This window comes from Schistocerca serialis, chromosome 9, assembly GCF_023864345.2.
Source record: "Schistocerca serialis cubense isolate TAMUIC-IGC-003099 chromosome 9, iqSchSeri2.2, whole genome shotgun sequence".
Classification (NCBI taxonomy): Eukaryota; Metazoa; Arthropoda; class Insecta; order Orthoptera; family Acrididae; genus Schistocerca; species Schistocerca serialis.
This window is the reverse complement of record NC_064646.1, coordinates 16081803-16100458: the sequence shown is the minus strand read 5'-3', so window position 1 is coordinate 16100458 and position 18656 is coordinate 16081803. Positions and strand designations below refer to the sequence as shown.

General features: G+C 41.6%; 1 protein-coding gene across 1 annotated transcript in view; it reads left to right on the top strand.

The window, feature by feature from the left end:
* Window positions 1–18656, top strand: part of LOC126418756 (uncharacterized) — a 136144-nt gene that overhangs the window by 34995 nt on the left and 82493 nt on the right. Inside the window, exon 2 of the mRNA XM_050085681.1 lies at window positions 10238–10479. Within this exon, the coding sequence (XP_049941638.1) occupies window positions 10238–10479 (242 nt within the window). The remainder of the gene's footprint in view (window positions 1–10237; window positions 10480–18656) is intronic.

Here is an 18656-nt window from a genome sequence, read left to right as displayed (position 1 = left end):
TAGCACGATACTGGTCTTGTGACATAGACAGTTAATCCTGCTAGAATATGCTGTTGTCATCGTGGAGGGCATCTACACTACTGGCCATTAAAATTGCTACACCACGAAGATGACGTGCTACAGACGCGAAATTTAACCGACAGGAAGAAGATGCCGTGATATGCAAATGATAAGCTTTTCAGAGCATTCACACAAGGTTGGCGCCGGTGGCGACACTTACAACGTGCTGACATGAGGAAAGATTCCAACCGATTTCTCATACACAAACAGCAGTTGACCAACGTTGCCTGGTGAAACGTTGTTGTGATGCCTCGTGTAAGGAGGAGAAATGCGTACCATCACGTTTCCGACTTTGATAAACGTCGGATTGTAGCCTACCGCGATTGCGATTTGTCGTATCACGACATTGCTGCTCGGGTTGGTCGAGGTCCAATGACTGTCAGCAGAATATGCAATCGGTGGGTTCAGGAGGGTAATACGGAACGCCGTGCTCGATCCCAACGGCCTCGTATCACTACCAGTCGAGATGACAGGCATCTTATCCGCATGGCTGTAACGGATCGTGCGCAGCGACGTCTCGATCCCTGAGTCAACAGATGAGGACTTTTGCAAGACAACAACGATCTGCACGAACAGTTCGACGACGTTTGCAACAGCATGGACTACCAGCTCGGAGACCATAGCTGCGGTTACCCATGACGCAGCATCACAGATAGGAGCGATGGTGTACTCAGCGGCGAACCTGGGTGCACGATTGGCAAAACGTCATTTTTTCGGATCAATCCAGGTTGTGTTTATAGCATCATGATGGTCGCATCCGTGTTTGGGGACATCGCGAGGAACGCACATTGGAAGCGTGTATTCGTCATCGCCATAGTGGCGTATCACCCGGCGCGACGGTATGGTGTGCCATTGGTTACACGTCTCAGTCACCTCTTGTTCGCATTGAAGGCACTTTGAACAGTGGACGTTACATTCCAGATGTGTTACGACCCCTGGCTCTACCCTTCATTTCATCACTGCGAAACCCTACATTTCAGCAGGATAATGCACGACCTCATGTTGCAGGCCCTGTACGGGCCTTTCTGGATACAGAAAATGTTGGACTGCTGCCCTGGCCAGTACATTCTCCAGATCTCGCACCAATTGAAATGTCTGGTCAATGGTGGCCGAGCAACTGGCTCGTCACAATACGCCAGTCACTACTCTAGATGAACTGTGGTATCATGTTGAAGCTGCTTTGGCAGCTGTACCTGTACACGCCATCCAAGCTCTGTTTGACTCAATGCCCAGGCGTATCAAGGCCGTTATTACGGCCAGAGGTGGTTGTTCTGGGTACTGATTTCTCAGGATCTATGCACCCAAATTGCGTGAAAATGTAATCACATGTCAGTTCTAGTATAACATATTTGTCCAATGAATACCCATTTATCATCTGCATTTCTTCTTGGTGTAGCAATTTTAATGTCCAGTAGTGTATATATATATATATATATAGGCCTACCGATGTTGATGGGTTGTCTGTTCCAATGGGATGATACCTAAAAATAATCGGTGATGAGCTATTTTTGTGTCGAATCCACAATTTTCTTGGGTGCTGGGCTCACTGGTGATTGTCTTGATTTTATTTAACCCCTAGGATTTGGGATCGTGGTAGGACAGGTGACGTGTGAAGTGTAGCTCTGTAATTCTTCGAGAAATTTTAAACGAGCTCTCATGTGATTTACCATCTAAGGAAAAATTTTGCGGGTTTATGACACCTCCGTGCCACTGCGGGTGCAGATGAGGTTAAATGTAAAAATAATCCTAAATGACTAATATTAGTTTTGAATCAGTAGTTTTTTATGTCCGTAGGCGTACTAGAAACAGCCGCTTGTCCAAGTTTAGCCATACAGAACTCGGTGGGAGATTCTGGAAGGAATTAAACATGCAAGAGGCTAGTCTCCAGTGCCGTAGCGCTCTTAAGAAATTAGTCATATTACAGTACACACTATGAACACCGTTCTTTATAACTGGAGTTTGGAGGTCCAACATAAGAGAGTATGGCCCCGGTCATTGATAGGTATCTTGTTCCACGGGTAATTCGCACGATTAATCGTAATGATGTACAACGAGTAATTTTAGTTTAATAGGACACATTCATACGTAAATATGCATAATTGCTGATACCTTCTATCGTTTTTCTTTTATAAAGATGTAAATTAGTAATTCCTATGCACCACCTTTTCATATTACATAAGCATAAATTCTCTGTAGGACTGAAGGTATTATCAAGGAACGACTTTACCAGTTTGTTTTTAAATTAAAGATTACTCGCTGTCAGATATTTTATATCATTGACTGGGGGAGCATTGTTGAGCAATTTTCGGGCGAATGTTAACCTTGCTGCGGAATAATAAACGTATTTAATTGTCATGTACATGATTGTTCCGTTTGCACTGTAGTGAGTTATTTGCAACGAATTTAATGAGGGAATAGTGATACCGTGAAGCAGTAATAAGAATGCCTAATTCCGTAAACAACTGTTTACAAGATGATCGTGCATGGGCAGCACATTTTCCATGTCATCAGCCTTTTGACTGATTTGATGTGGCCCACCACGGAATCTGCTGCGCCAATCTCTACATCTCAGAGTAGTATTTGCAACCAACGTCTTCAGTTACGTATTTCGGTATATCTCTACCCCTGCAATTTTACCCTCTACAGATCCCCTCCCCCCTCCCAGCACCATGGAAGTTATACACTGATATCCTATGTCCAATCATCCAGCCCCACCTTTTTTCAGTGATTTTCATATATTCCTTTCTTCGCCAATTCTGCGGAGAACCTATTCATTTCTTACCTTATCAGTTTATATTATTTTTAATATTTTTCTGTAGTACCATATTTCCAATGGTACGACTGTCTTCTGTTCCGGTTTCCACACGGTCCATGTTACACTGCTATACAGTTTTGTGCTCCAAACTTACATTCTTAGAAAGTTCTTTCTTAAATTAAGGAATACGTATGTTTGACACCAGTAGACTTACCTTGGCCAGGAATACTCTCCTTGCTTGTGTTAGTCTTTTCTTATGTCCTTCTTACTTTGTCCATCATAGGTTTTTCCTTCCAAAGTATCAGAATTTCTCAACTGCATCTAATTCCTGATAAACAATTTTGGTTTTCAGTTTCTTGCTATTCTCGTTTCAGCTACTTCTCATTATTTTCGTTTTTCTTCTGTTTACCTTCAGTTCGTATTCTGCGGGCTACTCATTATACTGTTAATATTCATACAGTTTTTGCACTCTACATGTTTTTTTGCGAATAAAACAATTTACAGTATCCACGTTGAGAGTCATTCTATTATCGTCCCCACATGAATGGTTGGTTTGTTGTGCTAAACTGAAGGGAAGTAAAATCACAACACGATAACTTCGTTTTAAGTAAATCCCTAGTTGTAGATTGTGAAAAGCAGGTTCATCTTAATTATTTGTAGGCGTAAGAATGCTATTGTGGAGACAACATTTGGCAACCACATATACTCATGCCGTATGTTACACACTCCAGGAGGTTTTCAATTACTGTCACTGCTTCTTCGATCTCTAGATTGAACACTATGGTCGTAAGAATGCATCCATATTATACGCTTTTTAATCAGAACACTTCGTTCTCGGTTTTCCAGTCGTTTTGTTCCGACTTGGTTCTTTTACATATCTACGTTACCCATCTTTCCCTACAACTTACCCTATTTTTCTCAAAATTTCGAACATGTAGCACCATTCTACGTTGTCGAGTGCATTTTCCAGGTCGACAAACCCTATGGATATATCTTGGTGTTTCTTCAGTATTGCTTCCATTATCAAGTGCAACGTCAGGACTGCCTCCCTGGTGCCTTTCCCATTCCTAAAGCCAACCTGATCGTCATCTAACAGATCCTCAGTTTCCTTTCCATTTTTCTGTAGAATATTCTTGACAGCAATTGGGATCTATGAAGCGTTATGCTGGCTGTGCGATGGTTCTCGCTCTTACCGGCTCTGACAGCATGTTCCTGGGCAATGACAACGTTCTTTCTTCAGAATGAGTTGCCCCAGAACATTCTGGCTCTGAGCACTATGGGACTTAGCATCTGAGGTCACAGTCCCCTCGACTTACACCTATCTAACCTAAGGACATCACAATCATCCATGCCCGAGGCAGGATTCGAACCTGCGACCGTAGCAGCAGCGCGGTTCCGGACTGAAGCGCCTAGAACCGCTCGGCCACACCGGCCGGCCAGAACATTTTACCACACGACGTAATTGTGAGAGGCACCCACATGCCTTGCGCATATTGTGGCATCAAGCAGTCAGGCCTGCAAGATGAGTGGTCTGCCAAGCGAGTGGATTCATACTTACTTATCGAGTAACATGAACTCTAGTACTCACACTTAAGTTACAAGTTATCCTCCTATATGATTGATACGCAACGGAAACACGCATCTGACTATCAGTAATTTACAGAACTCTGACTATACACTACGCACTGGCAATACCACCGCACTGAATATGAATGGCGCACACATTATAAATTTGGGACATTATGACAACATACAATTCGAAGGAAAAGTCCACCAATCTTTTTCTTTTCACTATCTTATTTATTCCGATAAATTCCCTAACCTAAACACACAAATTCTATAACCTACAACAATAACACATGAGAAATTCCGCCCAGTGGGCATGGCTTTACAATGGTGAATCTCTATATTATGGTCTCGTAATTATTTTTAACGCTACAGTGCACTTTCTGGATAGGATGGTGGATCTTTTATTATACCTCACACTTCGATTCTCACAATCATCATCACTAAACTTTCCTCCAGACCGAGCGGTACCGAAGGAACTAGCATAACCCACTAATCTTTTAAAACTACCTCGCTACTCTCCCACGCAAACCACACATACCCAAATTACATGACATACACCACACAACAATATGAAATACTACACAGAGAATAGTCACAACATTATCACTTTCAGCTTTCCCACTTCAATTAATATTTATCCCATTTTCACACGACACTGCCCCACTTCATAATTCCACTTTCCTACTATGAACTCTGGAGATATATGCCCATCTTCCTGTGCAATGCAAGCCAAGTGGCGTTGCTGGATAGACGGCCGACTCACCTTGCTTCTCTCTCAGAGTTCCAATCTAGCGTCACACGGAATCATATAACGCAAAGTAATATTAAGAACATATTCATCAAACACGCGAGTCCTCAACTGATACCATGGACGAGTACTTCTCTTTATCTTTTGTCTCATACACAGATTGAGACTCACACAGTACTCACCACGTGGAAGTACTCGTCTCTAATTTCAAGTCCTGCACACGCCATTTCTTAAATATTTCAACTTATGGTACACCCGCTATTTCTTAAATATTTCAACTTATTGTACACACGCTAGTAATTCAGCTTAACTTAAGCACACGGTAGTATTTCAACTAATTACTACACGTGGTTTCATTGTGACCATTGGTCACTTCCGAAGATTACTACAATCCCATTAATATTACCTGCCTGACATTTAATTCTCCCCACAAAAGTTCCTGAAATAGAGAAATTATTATTTCAAGCTACTCTTAAATATTCTACATGCATACCATGTCTCCACTCTTTCGTCATTACGGAGCACAACTAAAACAGGTCTTAACACCACAAGATCCAGCGGCAGAGTGCTGAAACATGGCCGTTCTCCAGGTCATCTCACACCTATCTCGAGGTGGGGGAAGACCATGCTACCGTATTGGTCAGCCACATTTCAGGCGCTCAAAGCTCAGGTAAATTTCATCTCTTTCGTCCCATCAAAGGTGGCCAAAGGATCGACTCAAAGATGATCATATATTCACATTCACTATCTGCGGTTAGCAAACGACCATACATTCATTCATTTCACAGATCTCACCAAACTGGATGTAGGGATTTACTTTGTGGGAGTGCACATGTGATCAATTAAATAAATAAATTGTCATTCTTTCCCACACTAGTATCTGGCTTCGCTGTATTAATTGAAATTGAGTTATTTTACAAAAAAAATATGTTGTTCTGACAAAAATAATGAAGTATGTTGTACCCATTTTCAATGTACTGTACTGTACCCTTTCAATTGAATGGAAATAACGAAGTATTTCAACATAATCATTTGCTTCCCTCAAAATATGCAGTGATTCGAAATGTAGATGTGTCTGAACTATGAGTTAAAAAATTTGTTACTTACACGTTAGTTTCTCATCAATACGGAGAAAATTTTATCTACTTACTATTTCCCCTACCATGTGCCACATACACGCAGTACTTCTAGATCTGCAGAACTGAATATGCGGTGTCGCATTCAATTCAAGTGTGTGACATTTTGCACCAAGCCGCTTCAGACACTCGTAACAATATTATTTATCATTTCTTCCGTTTCAGACTGTAATCTTGTATCGTGAATAAAACAGTTGGTTCACATAATACGAGGGTTGCCCAGAAAGTAAAGCATCGCATTTCTTTTTCTCAGCCGAAAACAATGCTGCGAATGCGAAACGTTACGTATGTATTATCTGAAGTCTCCTGTGTGAGCGCGCCAAGTTTCCGTCACTTCCGACAGGTAGCGTAGCTACGGGAGAGTTTCAAAATGCCGTCGATAGGTGATGTACGTTACAAGCAAAGTGCCGTCATTGAATTTCTCACTGCAGAGAAAGAAACTGTGCGGAATATGCACAAACGCTTGTTCAAATCTATGGAACATCTGCTGTCGACAGAAGTACAGTTAGTCGTCGGGTACGGAGAGTGAGGTCATCAGAAGGCGGTTCGACGGAGCTCCACGATTCGCAGCGGTCGGGGAGACCACCCATAGCTGACACACCCGAGGTGTTGCAGCGAGCTGATGTTGCCATTCGCGAGGACAGACTCACTGAGGGAAGGCATTTTGAGAACGATGAGGTGGTGATTCACACAGAGAAGCACTGGCTCCGCCACCAGAACAAGGATTTGTAACGACAGGGCGTACACGCCCTTGTGTCGCGCTGGAGAAAGGCCATAGAACAGGATGGAGATTACACGTGTAGATAAAACAACATTCTTTCGTGTGTGTAATTCTCATTATGTTCAATAAAGAATTGTTAAACAAAAAATTGCTGTGCATTACTTTCTCAGCAACACTCGTATATTACTTTATTTTTAACTTCGTTTCAGCTACTGCCATCATCAGGACTTAACAACTCTTCAAACAACGTTCAGTGTCAAGAATAAAACTTATGTCTAATTTAATGTATCTGTTTATGTAAGGTAAAAGAATATGATAATTATAATTTGAAATTTGTAGAATCACACATGTGCTTGAAAATGACTTATGGTCGAAACTAGCTAGCCGATCAATTTAAATAAAGAATGTCTACATTACAGACTACTATGGACCATGTTTTGTTTTATAATCCATACATAAAAAATTTATGTGTGTCTGCGTGTGTGTGTGTGTGTGTGTGTGTGTGTGGGTGTGGGTGTGTGGGTGTGTGTGTGTGTGTGGGTTCGACATCTCCTGTAAACCTCTGGACCGATTTCAACCAAACATGGTACACATATCCACATATTCCTTACAGTCAGCCAACAATCACTGTCGGAGTAAGAACCACTTGCCTATCATAGCAGCTCAGGAGGTATGACGTCATACACAATGGGATGAGAGAAATAGTGTCATACGATATGCGATGTTTAAATTTATTACTCATTTGCTACTAATTCTGTCTGCAACATATATTGCAGACACTATCCACGTTTTCCGCTAAATGTAGCTACACAAATACATCACTTTACACCACATAGTCCAAGAGCTATGACATCATAAACAGTGAAATGTCTGGAAAAATGCCGCACCATTCACGAAATTTAAATACAAATTCCTTATTACTAAGACACTCCTGCAGTCAGGTACACTAAAGGAAATCCCTGATATCTGGCAGCGCTTTTGACAAATAGCTGTAACTGAAAACAGAAACCGTCGATGGAGCTATGAAGAAGCATTGCCACAATGAAGTTTACAAATTCCTGTTAGGGACACAGGAAGCATTTTGCATAAGTCTTTGTACGACTGCCTCATAATTTCAAATACATTTTCTCGCATACATGGAAATGAATTTTTTTCGATATTACACAGTTCATTTTTCGTTTGCCTTTCTAATAGAAAATTGGCAAAATGAATACCCAGGCAGTGCCATTTTTGTCAGCTGGTTTACGTATTTTATAAAGTATATCTAAGTGGGATTGACTGGAATACTCTCTTTCAAATTCTGAAGGTGGCAGGGGTAAAATACAGGGAGCGAAAGGCTATTTACAATTTCTACAGAAACCAGACGGCAGTTATAAGCAGTGGTTGGGAAGAGAGTGAGACAGGGTTGTAGCCTCTCCCCGATGTTATTCAATCTGTATATTGTGCAAGCAGTGAAGGAAACAAAAGAAAAATTCGGAGCAGGTATTAAAATCCATGGAGAACACATAAAAACTTTCAGGTTCGCCGATGACATTGTAATTCTGTCAGAGATAGCAAAGGACTTGGAAGAGCATTTGAACGGAATGGATAGTGTCTTTAAAGGAGGATATAAGATGAATGTCAACAAAAGCAAAACGGGGATAATGGAATGTAGTCGAATTAAGTCGGGTGATGCTGAGAGAATTAGATTAGGAAATGAGATACTTAAAGTAGTAAAGGAGTTTTGCTATTTGGGGAACAGAATAGCTGATGATGGTCGAAGTAAAGAGGATATAAAATGTAGACTGGCAATGGCAGGGAAAGCTTTACTGAAGAAGAGAAATTTGTTAACATCGAATATAGATGTAAGTGTCAGAAAGTCGTTTCTGAAAGTAGGTGTATGGAGTGTAGCCATGTATGGAAGTGAAACATGGACGATAAATAGTTTGGACAAGAAGAGAATAGAAGCTTTCGAAATGTGGTGCTACAGAAGAATGCTGAAGATTAGATGGGTAGACTACATAACTAACGAGGAGGTATTGAATACGATTCGGGAGAAGAGAAGTTGGTGGCACAACTTGACTAGAAGAAGGGATCGGTTGGTAGGACATGGTCTGAGGCATTAAGGGATCACCAGTTTAGTATTGGAGGGCAGCGTGGAGGGTAAAAACCGTAGAAGGAGACCAAGAGATGAATATACTAAGCAGATTCAGAAGGATGTAGGTTGCAGTAGGTACTGGGAGATGAAGAAGCTTGCACAGGATAGATTAGTACGGAGACCTGCATCAAACCAGTGTCAGGACTGAAGACCACAAAACAACAACAACGTCTAAGTGGGATGCCAGCTAGGCCATCTTGGAAACAGATCACGCTGACTCACACTGAACGTGGGTTTACAGGTTCTGTGTTTTAATTTGATGATGGAAGTAGCCGAAACGACATTATAAATAACGTAATATTGTAACGATTTAGACAGTTCTATCCACAGAATATTCACAGTGACTGCAGCCTCAATCAGGAAAATATAATTCCCTTATTAATGTGTTTGAGCAACGGACTTGCCGCAGTGGATACACCGGTTCTCGTGAGATCACCGAAGTTAAGCGCTGTCGGGCGTGGCAGGCACTTGGATGGGTGACCATGCAGCTGCCATGCACTGTTGCCATTTTTCGGGGTGCACTCGGCCTCGTGAGGTCAATTGAGGAGTTACTCGACCGAATAGTAGCGGCTCCGGTCAAAGAAAACCATCATAACGACCGGGAGAGTGGTGTGCTGACCACAAGCTCCTCCTAGCGAATTCTCAACTTAGGATGACATGGCGGTCGGATGGTCCCGATGGGCCACTTGTGGTCTGAAGACGGAGTGCTTTATTAGTGTGTTTGGGCTGTTAAGATCCAATTCTGCACTTTTTATAGTAGACAGAAAGGTAGTTTATATGTGTGAGATACAATAGTGGATCTAAGATTGAACCTGGAGGAACCCCATTAGTCATTTCCCAGTCCCTGGTCACGTAGATTGCATTACTAATTTTCTACTTTCCTTTGGGTAGATGTGATATTTTCAGTTTTTTAGTTATACCAGTAATTCCACAAAAACCTCAGTTTGTCTTGGAGGATATTGTAAATTACACTGTCAAATGCCGTAGATCACATAAATTAACGGATCGACATCATCAGTTTTTAGTGTCCGTCAAAAAGCTCACAGTTAATGGACAAGTAGCGGCGTAAGGTCTTTGAGGGTTGTACCTGAGACGCTCGGTATTTCACAAGAGCTGAGGTTGTGGAGCCTCAGCCACGGACCAGCATGTGAGCCGCCCGCTGTGGGCAGAGGCGGCAGGGAGGGGCCGGTCGTGTCAATGCCACGGCTGGCGGTGGATCCAGGCCACCTCAGCGCGGCTCGGCGGCTCTGCGCGCCCCACCAGGGCAGCCTTTATAAAGGCGGCCCGCCGGCGCGCCTGCAGCAATCCGCTACCGACTGCCGCTCCGCCAGCACCATGGGACACTTGCAACAGGTGAGTGGCCGCCGCCGCCGCACCGTGTTGGTAAACAAACAGGCCAGCGCGCCGGTGTGGGCTAACAGTGCGTTTGTCTGTATGTCCGGCAACGCGACAGGCCCACCTGTTCCTCGCGATGTTAGCACCAAATCGTCATTCAGCGCCGCGAGAGAGGAAAACGAGTGGTAGCTCAGGGGAAAAACTTGTTCTTATTGTGGCCATTCTCAAGAGTGGTGATAGTCTGTTCATCCCTGTATAGCTACCGCAGTCTATGTCTAATTGAATCTGCTTACTGTTGTCTCCTTTACAGTTTATACCCCCACCACTTCCCTTAAATATCAAACTGTCTTTTATCTGTTCTTTGCAACTAGTGGATTTTATTTTAAACAAACATGCTTCACGTATTTGTATTAGGCACTATCAGTGATGTGTACGTATCCTATTCTTTTCGGTGCCAGTTGTCTCCTTTGTGGGCACTAGATTAATACCATTAAGTTTCCAATTCATTTAGTCCCCACACAAGAGCCATTAGGGGTTGGGTTGGGTTGTTTGGGGGAAGAGACCAAACAGCGAGGTCATCGGTCTCATCGGATTAGGGAAGGAGGGGGAAGGAAGTCGGCCGAGCCCTTTCAAAGGAACCATCCAGCATTTGCCTGGAGCGATTTAGGAAACTCACGGAAAACCTAAATCAGGATGGCCGGTCGCGGGATTGAACCGTCGTCCTCCCGAAAGCGAGTCCAGTGTGCTAACCACTCCGCCACCTCGCTCGTTAAGAGCCATTAGGTATACGAAATCAACATAGACAACAACCTCTGATGGTGAGTAGTAGTAATAGGTGAAACATCTCTGGTTAAGGTCATCCGAAGACCAGTATCAGTTCAAAAGCGATTTAGAAAAGATTGCTGTATGGTGTGGCAGGTGGCAGTTGACGCTAAATAACGAAAAGTGTGAGGTGATCCACATGAGTTCCAAAAGAAATCCGTTGAAATTCTATTACTCGATAAATAGTACAATTCTCAAGGCTGTCAATTCACCTAAGAACCTGGGTGTTAAAATTACGAACAACTTCAGTTGGAAAGACCACATAGTTAATATTGTGGGGAAGTCGAGCCAAAGGTTGCGGTTCATTGGCAGGACACTTAGAAGATGCAACAAGTCCACTAAAGAGAGAGCTTACACTACACTCGTTCGTCCTCTGTTAGAATATTGCTGCGCGGTGTGGGATCCTTACCAGGTGGGATTAACGGAGGACACCGAAAGGGTGCAAAAAAGGGCAGCTCGTTTTGTATTATCACCTAATAGGGAAGAGAGAGTGGCAGATATGATACGCGAGTTGGGATGGAAGTCATTAAAGCAAAGACGTTTTTCGTCGCGGCGGGATCTATTTACGAAATTTCAGTCACCAACTTTCTCTTCCGAATGCAAAAATATTTTGTTGAGCCAAACCTACATAGGTAGGAATAATCATCAAAATGAAATAAGAGAAATCAGAGCTCGAACAGAAAGGTTTAGGTGTTCGTTTTTCCCGCGCGCTGTTCGGGAGTGGAATGGTAGAGAGATAGTATGATTGTGGTTCGATGAACCCTCTGCCAAGCACTTAAATGTGAATTGCAGAGTAATCATGTAGATCTAATTGTTAAAAATGAAATAACATTAGGTTTCAAAAGACGAACAATCTTATCTGAATGAAAAACGTAACTAAAGTAGAACCGAGGAAGAATTACTAATGGAGAAACACTCACGATCACAAAATATCATTTATTTAAAACGACCGTTTCGGCACTCATAGTATGCCAACTTCAGATCGACTCCACCATTTCTTGACAATACACAGCTGCTCAGCACGTCACCATCTTCAGCAAATGGTGCAATCGATCTGAAGTTGGCGTGCTGTATGTGCCCAAACCGGTCATTTTAAGTAAATGATGATTTGCCATCATGACTATTTCTTCATAAGTGATATCGTTGACAGTCCCAACCATAATGGTTAAAATCCTGAGGAAAAGTAGCTGGAAATATTAACATTGCAACCAATCATTGCAACCAAAGTATATTTTGCTGCCTCAATACATTTCGTATTAACCGATATGTTCCATTAGTCGGATAGTCACAATAACAAAAATGTCATAGATGTTGTAGCTAAATATTTTTGTTGAGTTTGAACCGTGGCTTAGAAATTATTGTCTTGAAGATAATATGTTGTTACACCGGTTGTTATTAAATGAATTAAAATTTCCTTTTATTGTTTCTATTACTGTACGGTGTAGCCATTTTCAAATATTGGCACTCCGAAATAGCCATTTTTGGGCCAAAAAGCAAGAACCTATCAAACCTGACGTATGAATGACCTTCTTGGTGGGTTATACTTATGCAAAAATTCTAAAACGGCTACACAGTTCCAAGAATGGAAATAAAATGATGTCCTGATCCGTCTAACGACAGTCGTAGTGGTAAAATATTATCATTCAGGTAATTTGCGGTTGCTGTGATCGCTGTTGCAACCACAAATCGTAGAAATTTTGTTGTAATAATATGTCCCCGTGCAGTGTATTGCTTAAGTACTAACGCACATCAGTCGTAATAACATTTGCTAATGTAGGAAGTGTTCCTTTTTCAGCATGTTCTGTTTCTTCCGTGTGTAAATAAAGTTTAGGAGACATATTACCAGCCTACAAATTTGGCATTTTCTCGGTGTACGGGTCATCAAACACACTGAAAGACATTTACAAAAGCAATGAAAAAACTTGATTTTTTTGCCACATTTTTAGCAGGTTAATGACGTTTTCTCTGTCTCCTTGCATATCAGTGCGTACTAAAAAGCTTCCTAGCTCCAGTAAGGAGGAGAATTGAAATATAGTCTGCATGGGGTCATGAGCAAAGTTAAATGAGTAGGATATGTTGCGATTAATGAAAGTTTGTGACAAATTGGGAATCGAACTCGGTTCTCCTGCTTATCATGAGCAACAGTCTTAGGAGTTAGGGTACCTGAGCATATTTCCAGAACCGATTCAAATTTTTGATGTTGTCACTTACTTTTCCTCCTTCACATTTTTACTGTTGCTGACGTTTCATTGTTGCTGGTGTTTTCCCATCAAATTTCCATTGTACTGATGCCCCTCTCAGTCAAATTTTCATTCTCGCTGGTGTTTCCTACATCATATTTTCGTTGTTGCTAATTTTTCCTTCATAAAATTTCATTGTCACGGATTTTTCCTCCTCCATCAAATTGCAGGTTGACACTTTCAGACCAGGTTTCACTGGTGTCACTTCCTGTCACGGATTTTCACTCATTGCATTCCTTACCTCCATTCACTTCATTTCAGTTGAATTCAGTTCAAGTCATAAATGATGACTGTTTTATTTAGTTTCTTTCTTTCTGTAAAGTCTAAGCTTGCGACATATCTTGTAACATGGTTGAAGAGAGGCAAACCCACCTTTATATCATTTTTAGATGTAGAGAAAACTTTTGACAGTGTTGATTGGAATACACTCTTTGAAAATTTGAAGGTTTCGGGGGATAAAATACAGAGAGAGAATGGTTACGCACAAATTGTACAGGATCCAGACGGCAATTATAAGAGTCGAAGCGCATGAAGGAAAAGCAGTGGTTGATAAGGAAGTAATTCAAGGTTGTAACCTATCTCGGATATTTTTCAGTTTGTACATTGACCATGCATTAAAGGAAGCCAAAGGAAAAGTTGGTGAATGAATTAAACTTGGAGAAGCGATAAAAACTTTGTGGTTTGACGATCATATTGTAATTCTGTTAGAGACTGCAAAGGACTAGGAAGCGTAGTTGACCGGAAGGGACGGTGTCTTGAAAGGAGAACAGAAGAAGAACACTAACAAAATGGAACATAGTCGAACTAAATCAGGTAATGTTGAGGAAATTAGATCAGGAAATGAGACACTAAAAGTAGTAGATGATTTTCTCTGTTTGGGCAGTAAATTAAAAGATGATGACCGAAATACAGTGAATATCAAATGAAGACTGGCAATGGTAAGAAACGAGGTTCCAAACAATAGATATCTGTTAACATGTAATACAAATTTACGTGATAGGAAGTCTTTTCTGAAGTCGTTTATCTGGAGTGTTGTTTTGTACGGAAGTGAAACGTGGACGATAAGTGGTCTATACAAGAGGAGAATAGAAGCTTTTGAAACGTGGTGTTGAAGAAGAATGCTGAAAATTAGGTGGGTATATCACGTAACTGAGGTGGAGGTACTGAGGAAAACTGGGGAGAAACGAAATTCGTGACATAACTTGTCTAGAAGAAGGTATAGGTTGATAGGACACATTCTGAAACATCAAGGGACCACCAGTTTAGTGCTGATGGGAACTATGGGTGATAAAAATAGTAGAGGGAGGCCAAGAGATGAGTATAGTAATCAGGTTCAATTGAATGTGGGATCCAGTTGCTTTTCAGAAATGAAAAGGCTTACATAGGATAGAGCAGCGTGGAGGGCTGCATCAAACAAATTTTCGGACTGAAGAACACAACAGCAACAAAATTGTTTTATGCTTATCGATAAAAGAGAGCTGCACCTGAAAAATGGTCTATTTAAATCGCAATTGTGATATTTTTATTTAGATCTTATAGCGATCGTATTCCAACCGAATTTGATAAATACTGCGTAACGTCTCCATTCCAACCTCGCTTTCCCAAGTCTTGGAGAGTCGGAGCACTAAAAGGAGTTTCTTTATTATTTTCTATTTTTTTCCATTTGGAGCTGGCATATTGTTTAGTAATGTGAGAAACACATTTATCCCTTGCATTAAGCTACATGCTTCTTTACCGAGTAACATATCCACACGAAATTCCATGTAAACGAGAATAGCACTACAGGGTTCGCCAACACCGACATTTAGCAAGAGGCGCCGTCGTCTCGTATTAAAACTCCAACTTTCTTAGATTACATACACAGGAAGTAAGTAACACGTAATATGTGAAAGAATTTTGCAGGTAATTAATATGAGCTCCTAAAATAAAACCAGAAAGTGAAGAATACGATTAAAAAATCGGAGCGTCGAAGAGAAGAAGTGAATAATCTTTGTAGCTTATGTTATGTTTTTGATAGTCACGTGATATTTCTACACCATATGCTTTCCAAGAGATTTTATAAACGTTAAGGACAACATTCATAAGTTTTATTATAATGTAGACGAATTATAACGGATCTGCTACAAATAGCAAAAATGAAGCATTATTTTCGGAATAAAGAGCCCAATTTCGATATTATATATTTGCTTCTCATACGTACAAGCGGCCACGTTTCAACAGTCTGTACGCAGTAACTCTGCCAGTAAACAGTACACGTTTGTGCCAAAGAAGGTTTCCGCAGAACAGAGGTTGAGAATTGGCATTCATGGTGAACAGGTCTCCGAACAGCTGCTACGCTCTCCAGCCAAGCAGAACGACACAGCTCGGTAGGAAGAAGGGCAGAGAAGCTGGGAATACGACATCGTAACGCGCACTTCAGTGAATCTTTAATCAGGCGCTGCCGCAGGAACAGGGAATGCCAAATGTGGAGGAAGAACTTTGAAGAGGACCGGTGATAACGCTGATCTCTCCCGTTCTAGAGTATGGATTGAGTGTAGCCTGTATGGTTCAAATTGGTTTTTCATTTTTTTTTTTTTTGTGAACGCTGACTCTACTTCCCTGTACAATAAAAGACTGACAAAACAGAGGCTGGAGTTCCGTTTGCTAATGAAAATCGTATTACGAAGATTGAACATGTTCCTAATAGGCTGTTGGTGTTTATAAAAGGTTTTTCATGTTGGATACGACAAAATGGATGAATATCATTTCATCACCTAGTTTGTTTTACGTGCGTCATTAGGTGTATTCATAGATAGGACATAACTGTCGCGAGTAGATGTCGTTCCAGAGTATTTACTCACTGTAAAGTTTAAAGGGCCTACATCTTTTGTAAGCAGTTACAGATACCTTTCGAACTCCAATATAGCGTTATTCTTTGTTTTTATAATCTCTTCTTGCTGATTACTTCTACGTGCTACTAGAAGGGGCGACATGAAGGTCATCCGGCCATCGTCTACCTCTAAGATAGTCAAATCCTGATTAACATGCCGACCCCGTGCAGATGCGAGGTAAACGCGGTCAAAAAGAAGAAATGACCACAGGTGGGGTATGCAATGAAGATAGCTGAACGCTTGCACAGTCTTCCTCGAATACCAGTTCTCTGTATATACCCAACAAGAATTCGTGAAAACAGCATTGCTTTTCCTCCAGTTACACACACACAAAGGTAATTTCGGGAGTACCCCAAGGAAGCGTGATAGGACCGGCACTGTTTATAATACATATTAACCATCTAGTAGAATGCGTCGGAAGTTGTTAAAGACTGTTCGCAGATGATGCGGTTCTTTATAAGAAATAAGGAAGTAACAATAGCAGAAGACGTCGATTTTCAGAAGGACACACGAGAGAGGATTTATGGATGGTGCAGGGACGGCAGATGACCTTGAACGTAAAGAAAAAGGAAAAAAAACATATTGCGCATACATGAGACAAGAAATCCACTACTGTAAAAATACACTACTGAAAAAACTGCTGGAAACAGTAATGTTTATCTGGAGCGACAGTTAAGTGAAGTGGGCACTTAACCAACAGTAGGAAAAGCAGACACTAGACTGGGATTCATAGCAAGAATCTGAAGGGGAGGTTTATTATCTTTTGGTTCAAAAAATTGAATTTTTTTAATTGCATATTTGGATCCATAAAAATGTTTAGAATCCACCCCTGAAACGGTTTTTCCGAATACGGATCGGGAATGTTTGTTATTCGCGGTTGAACAAAAAAACGCATCTGCCTGAAATCGGCCTTTTTCACGCACCAGTTTTTTTTCTTTCGGAGGACGAGTTATTGTACCCGTGCTTCGGAGGAAACACACAAAATTCAAATGTAAGTTTGAACGCGTGTGTTAGGAAGTTAACCTCCAAGCATTTGCATTCTGGTGATAAGACTGTGGAGATTGCGACTTTCCTGGCAGTGAGCAGCTTCGAAGAAGGGTATTCAGCAATTCTGAAGACCATGACAACGAAGGACGTCACCCTGGGACTCTTTTCGACGCAGTTCGCCAAGCGTTCGGACAACCACCGGAATCAAGCGGCCGAAAACCGCTTGTCACCGGCCGTACGAGCGGCTCTGGAGCAGCGCAGGATGGCCCAGGTCGAGCAGAACGCCCTCTATGAGGTAGAGGAAGGACTAATTTATGGACCCGGAATAGCAGATTGAACGTAAGTTGCATGATATTGATCTTATATGCAGTCAAAACTTCAAACGCGTTTTTCTCGAAACGACTTTTCTTTTATCGCGCGGTATGGTAACTTCAAATCTACTGAACCGAGTGCCATGACTCTTTGTTTTCGATGATGCTAACTAAATTGTCTAGGAGTTGTACCACATTTATTCCGATCCATCAACTATAAATGTTTTACTTGGCCGACGAATCCAAAAAATCGATGAAAAAACCCGTTTTTTTTTCAAATAGCCGTCAATCTGTTTCCTATGGTCCAAATAACTTACGCGAGGTACAAATCCTAAAGAATTTTATACACTTCGCTAACGTCAACGCAATTTTGATTTCATACGAGCCGGCTGAGCTGTGATATACCGCGCGTGGAGGTCTACATCGAAATTTTGTTTCGTTCAGACGGCACTTCTGCCTTTGCTCTCCGTCGTTTCCGGTCGAAAAATTCCAGTTTGTAGAGGACATATCAATAAACATTTTGACAAAATTTGACATTGATATCTATAACTCATGCGAGAAACAAATTCTCAAAGATCATGCTTTTTTCGGGGTAAAGATAGTAAGCCTCCCCTTAAGGAAATGGAATTCAACACTTTACAGCTAGTGCAGAAGCCTGCCAACAACCATTCCTCCCAGGCGCTGTTCGCGAAGGGAACAGGGAAGGGGGAGATCAGTCAGTGGTACGAGAAGTACCCGCCGCCACACACAGTCAGGTGGTTTGCCGAGTACTGATTAGACGTAGATTTAAGTTCCCTCTGCAACCCCGTCATGTTGTTGTATACAGGTAGACTTAAATCGACTGTTACGATCATAGCAACGCGTCTCTGTAGTAGTTCAATATCTGTTGCGATGCCTACTTATTAAGAACCCCAAACTATGTGGTGATTCTGGAAATGTATCACTGATCTTGTAATCGGGTATAA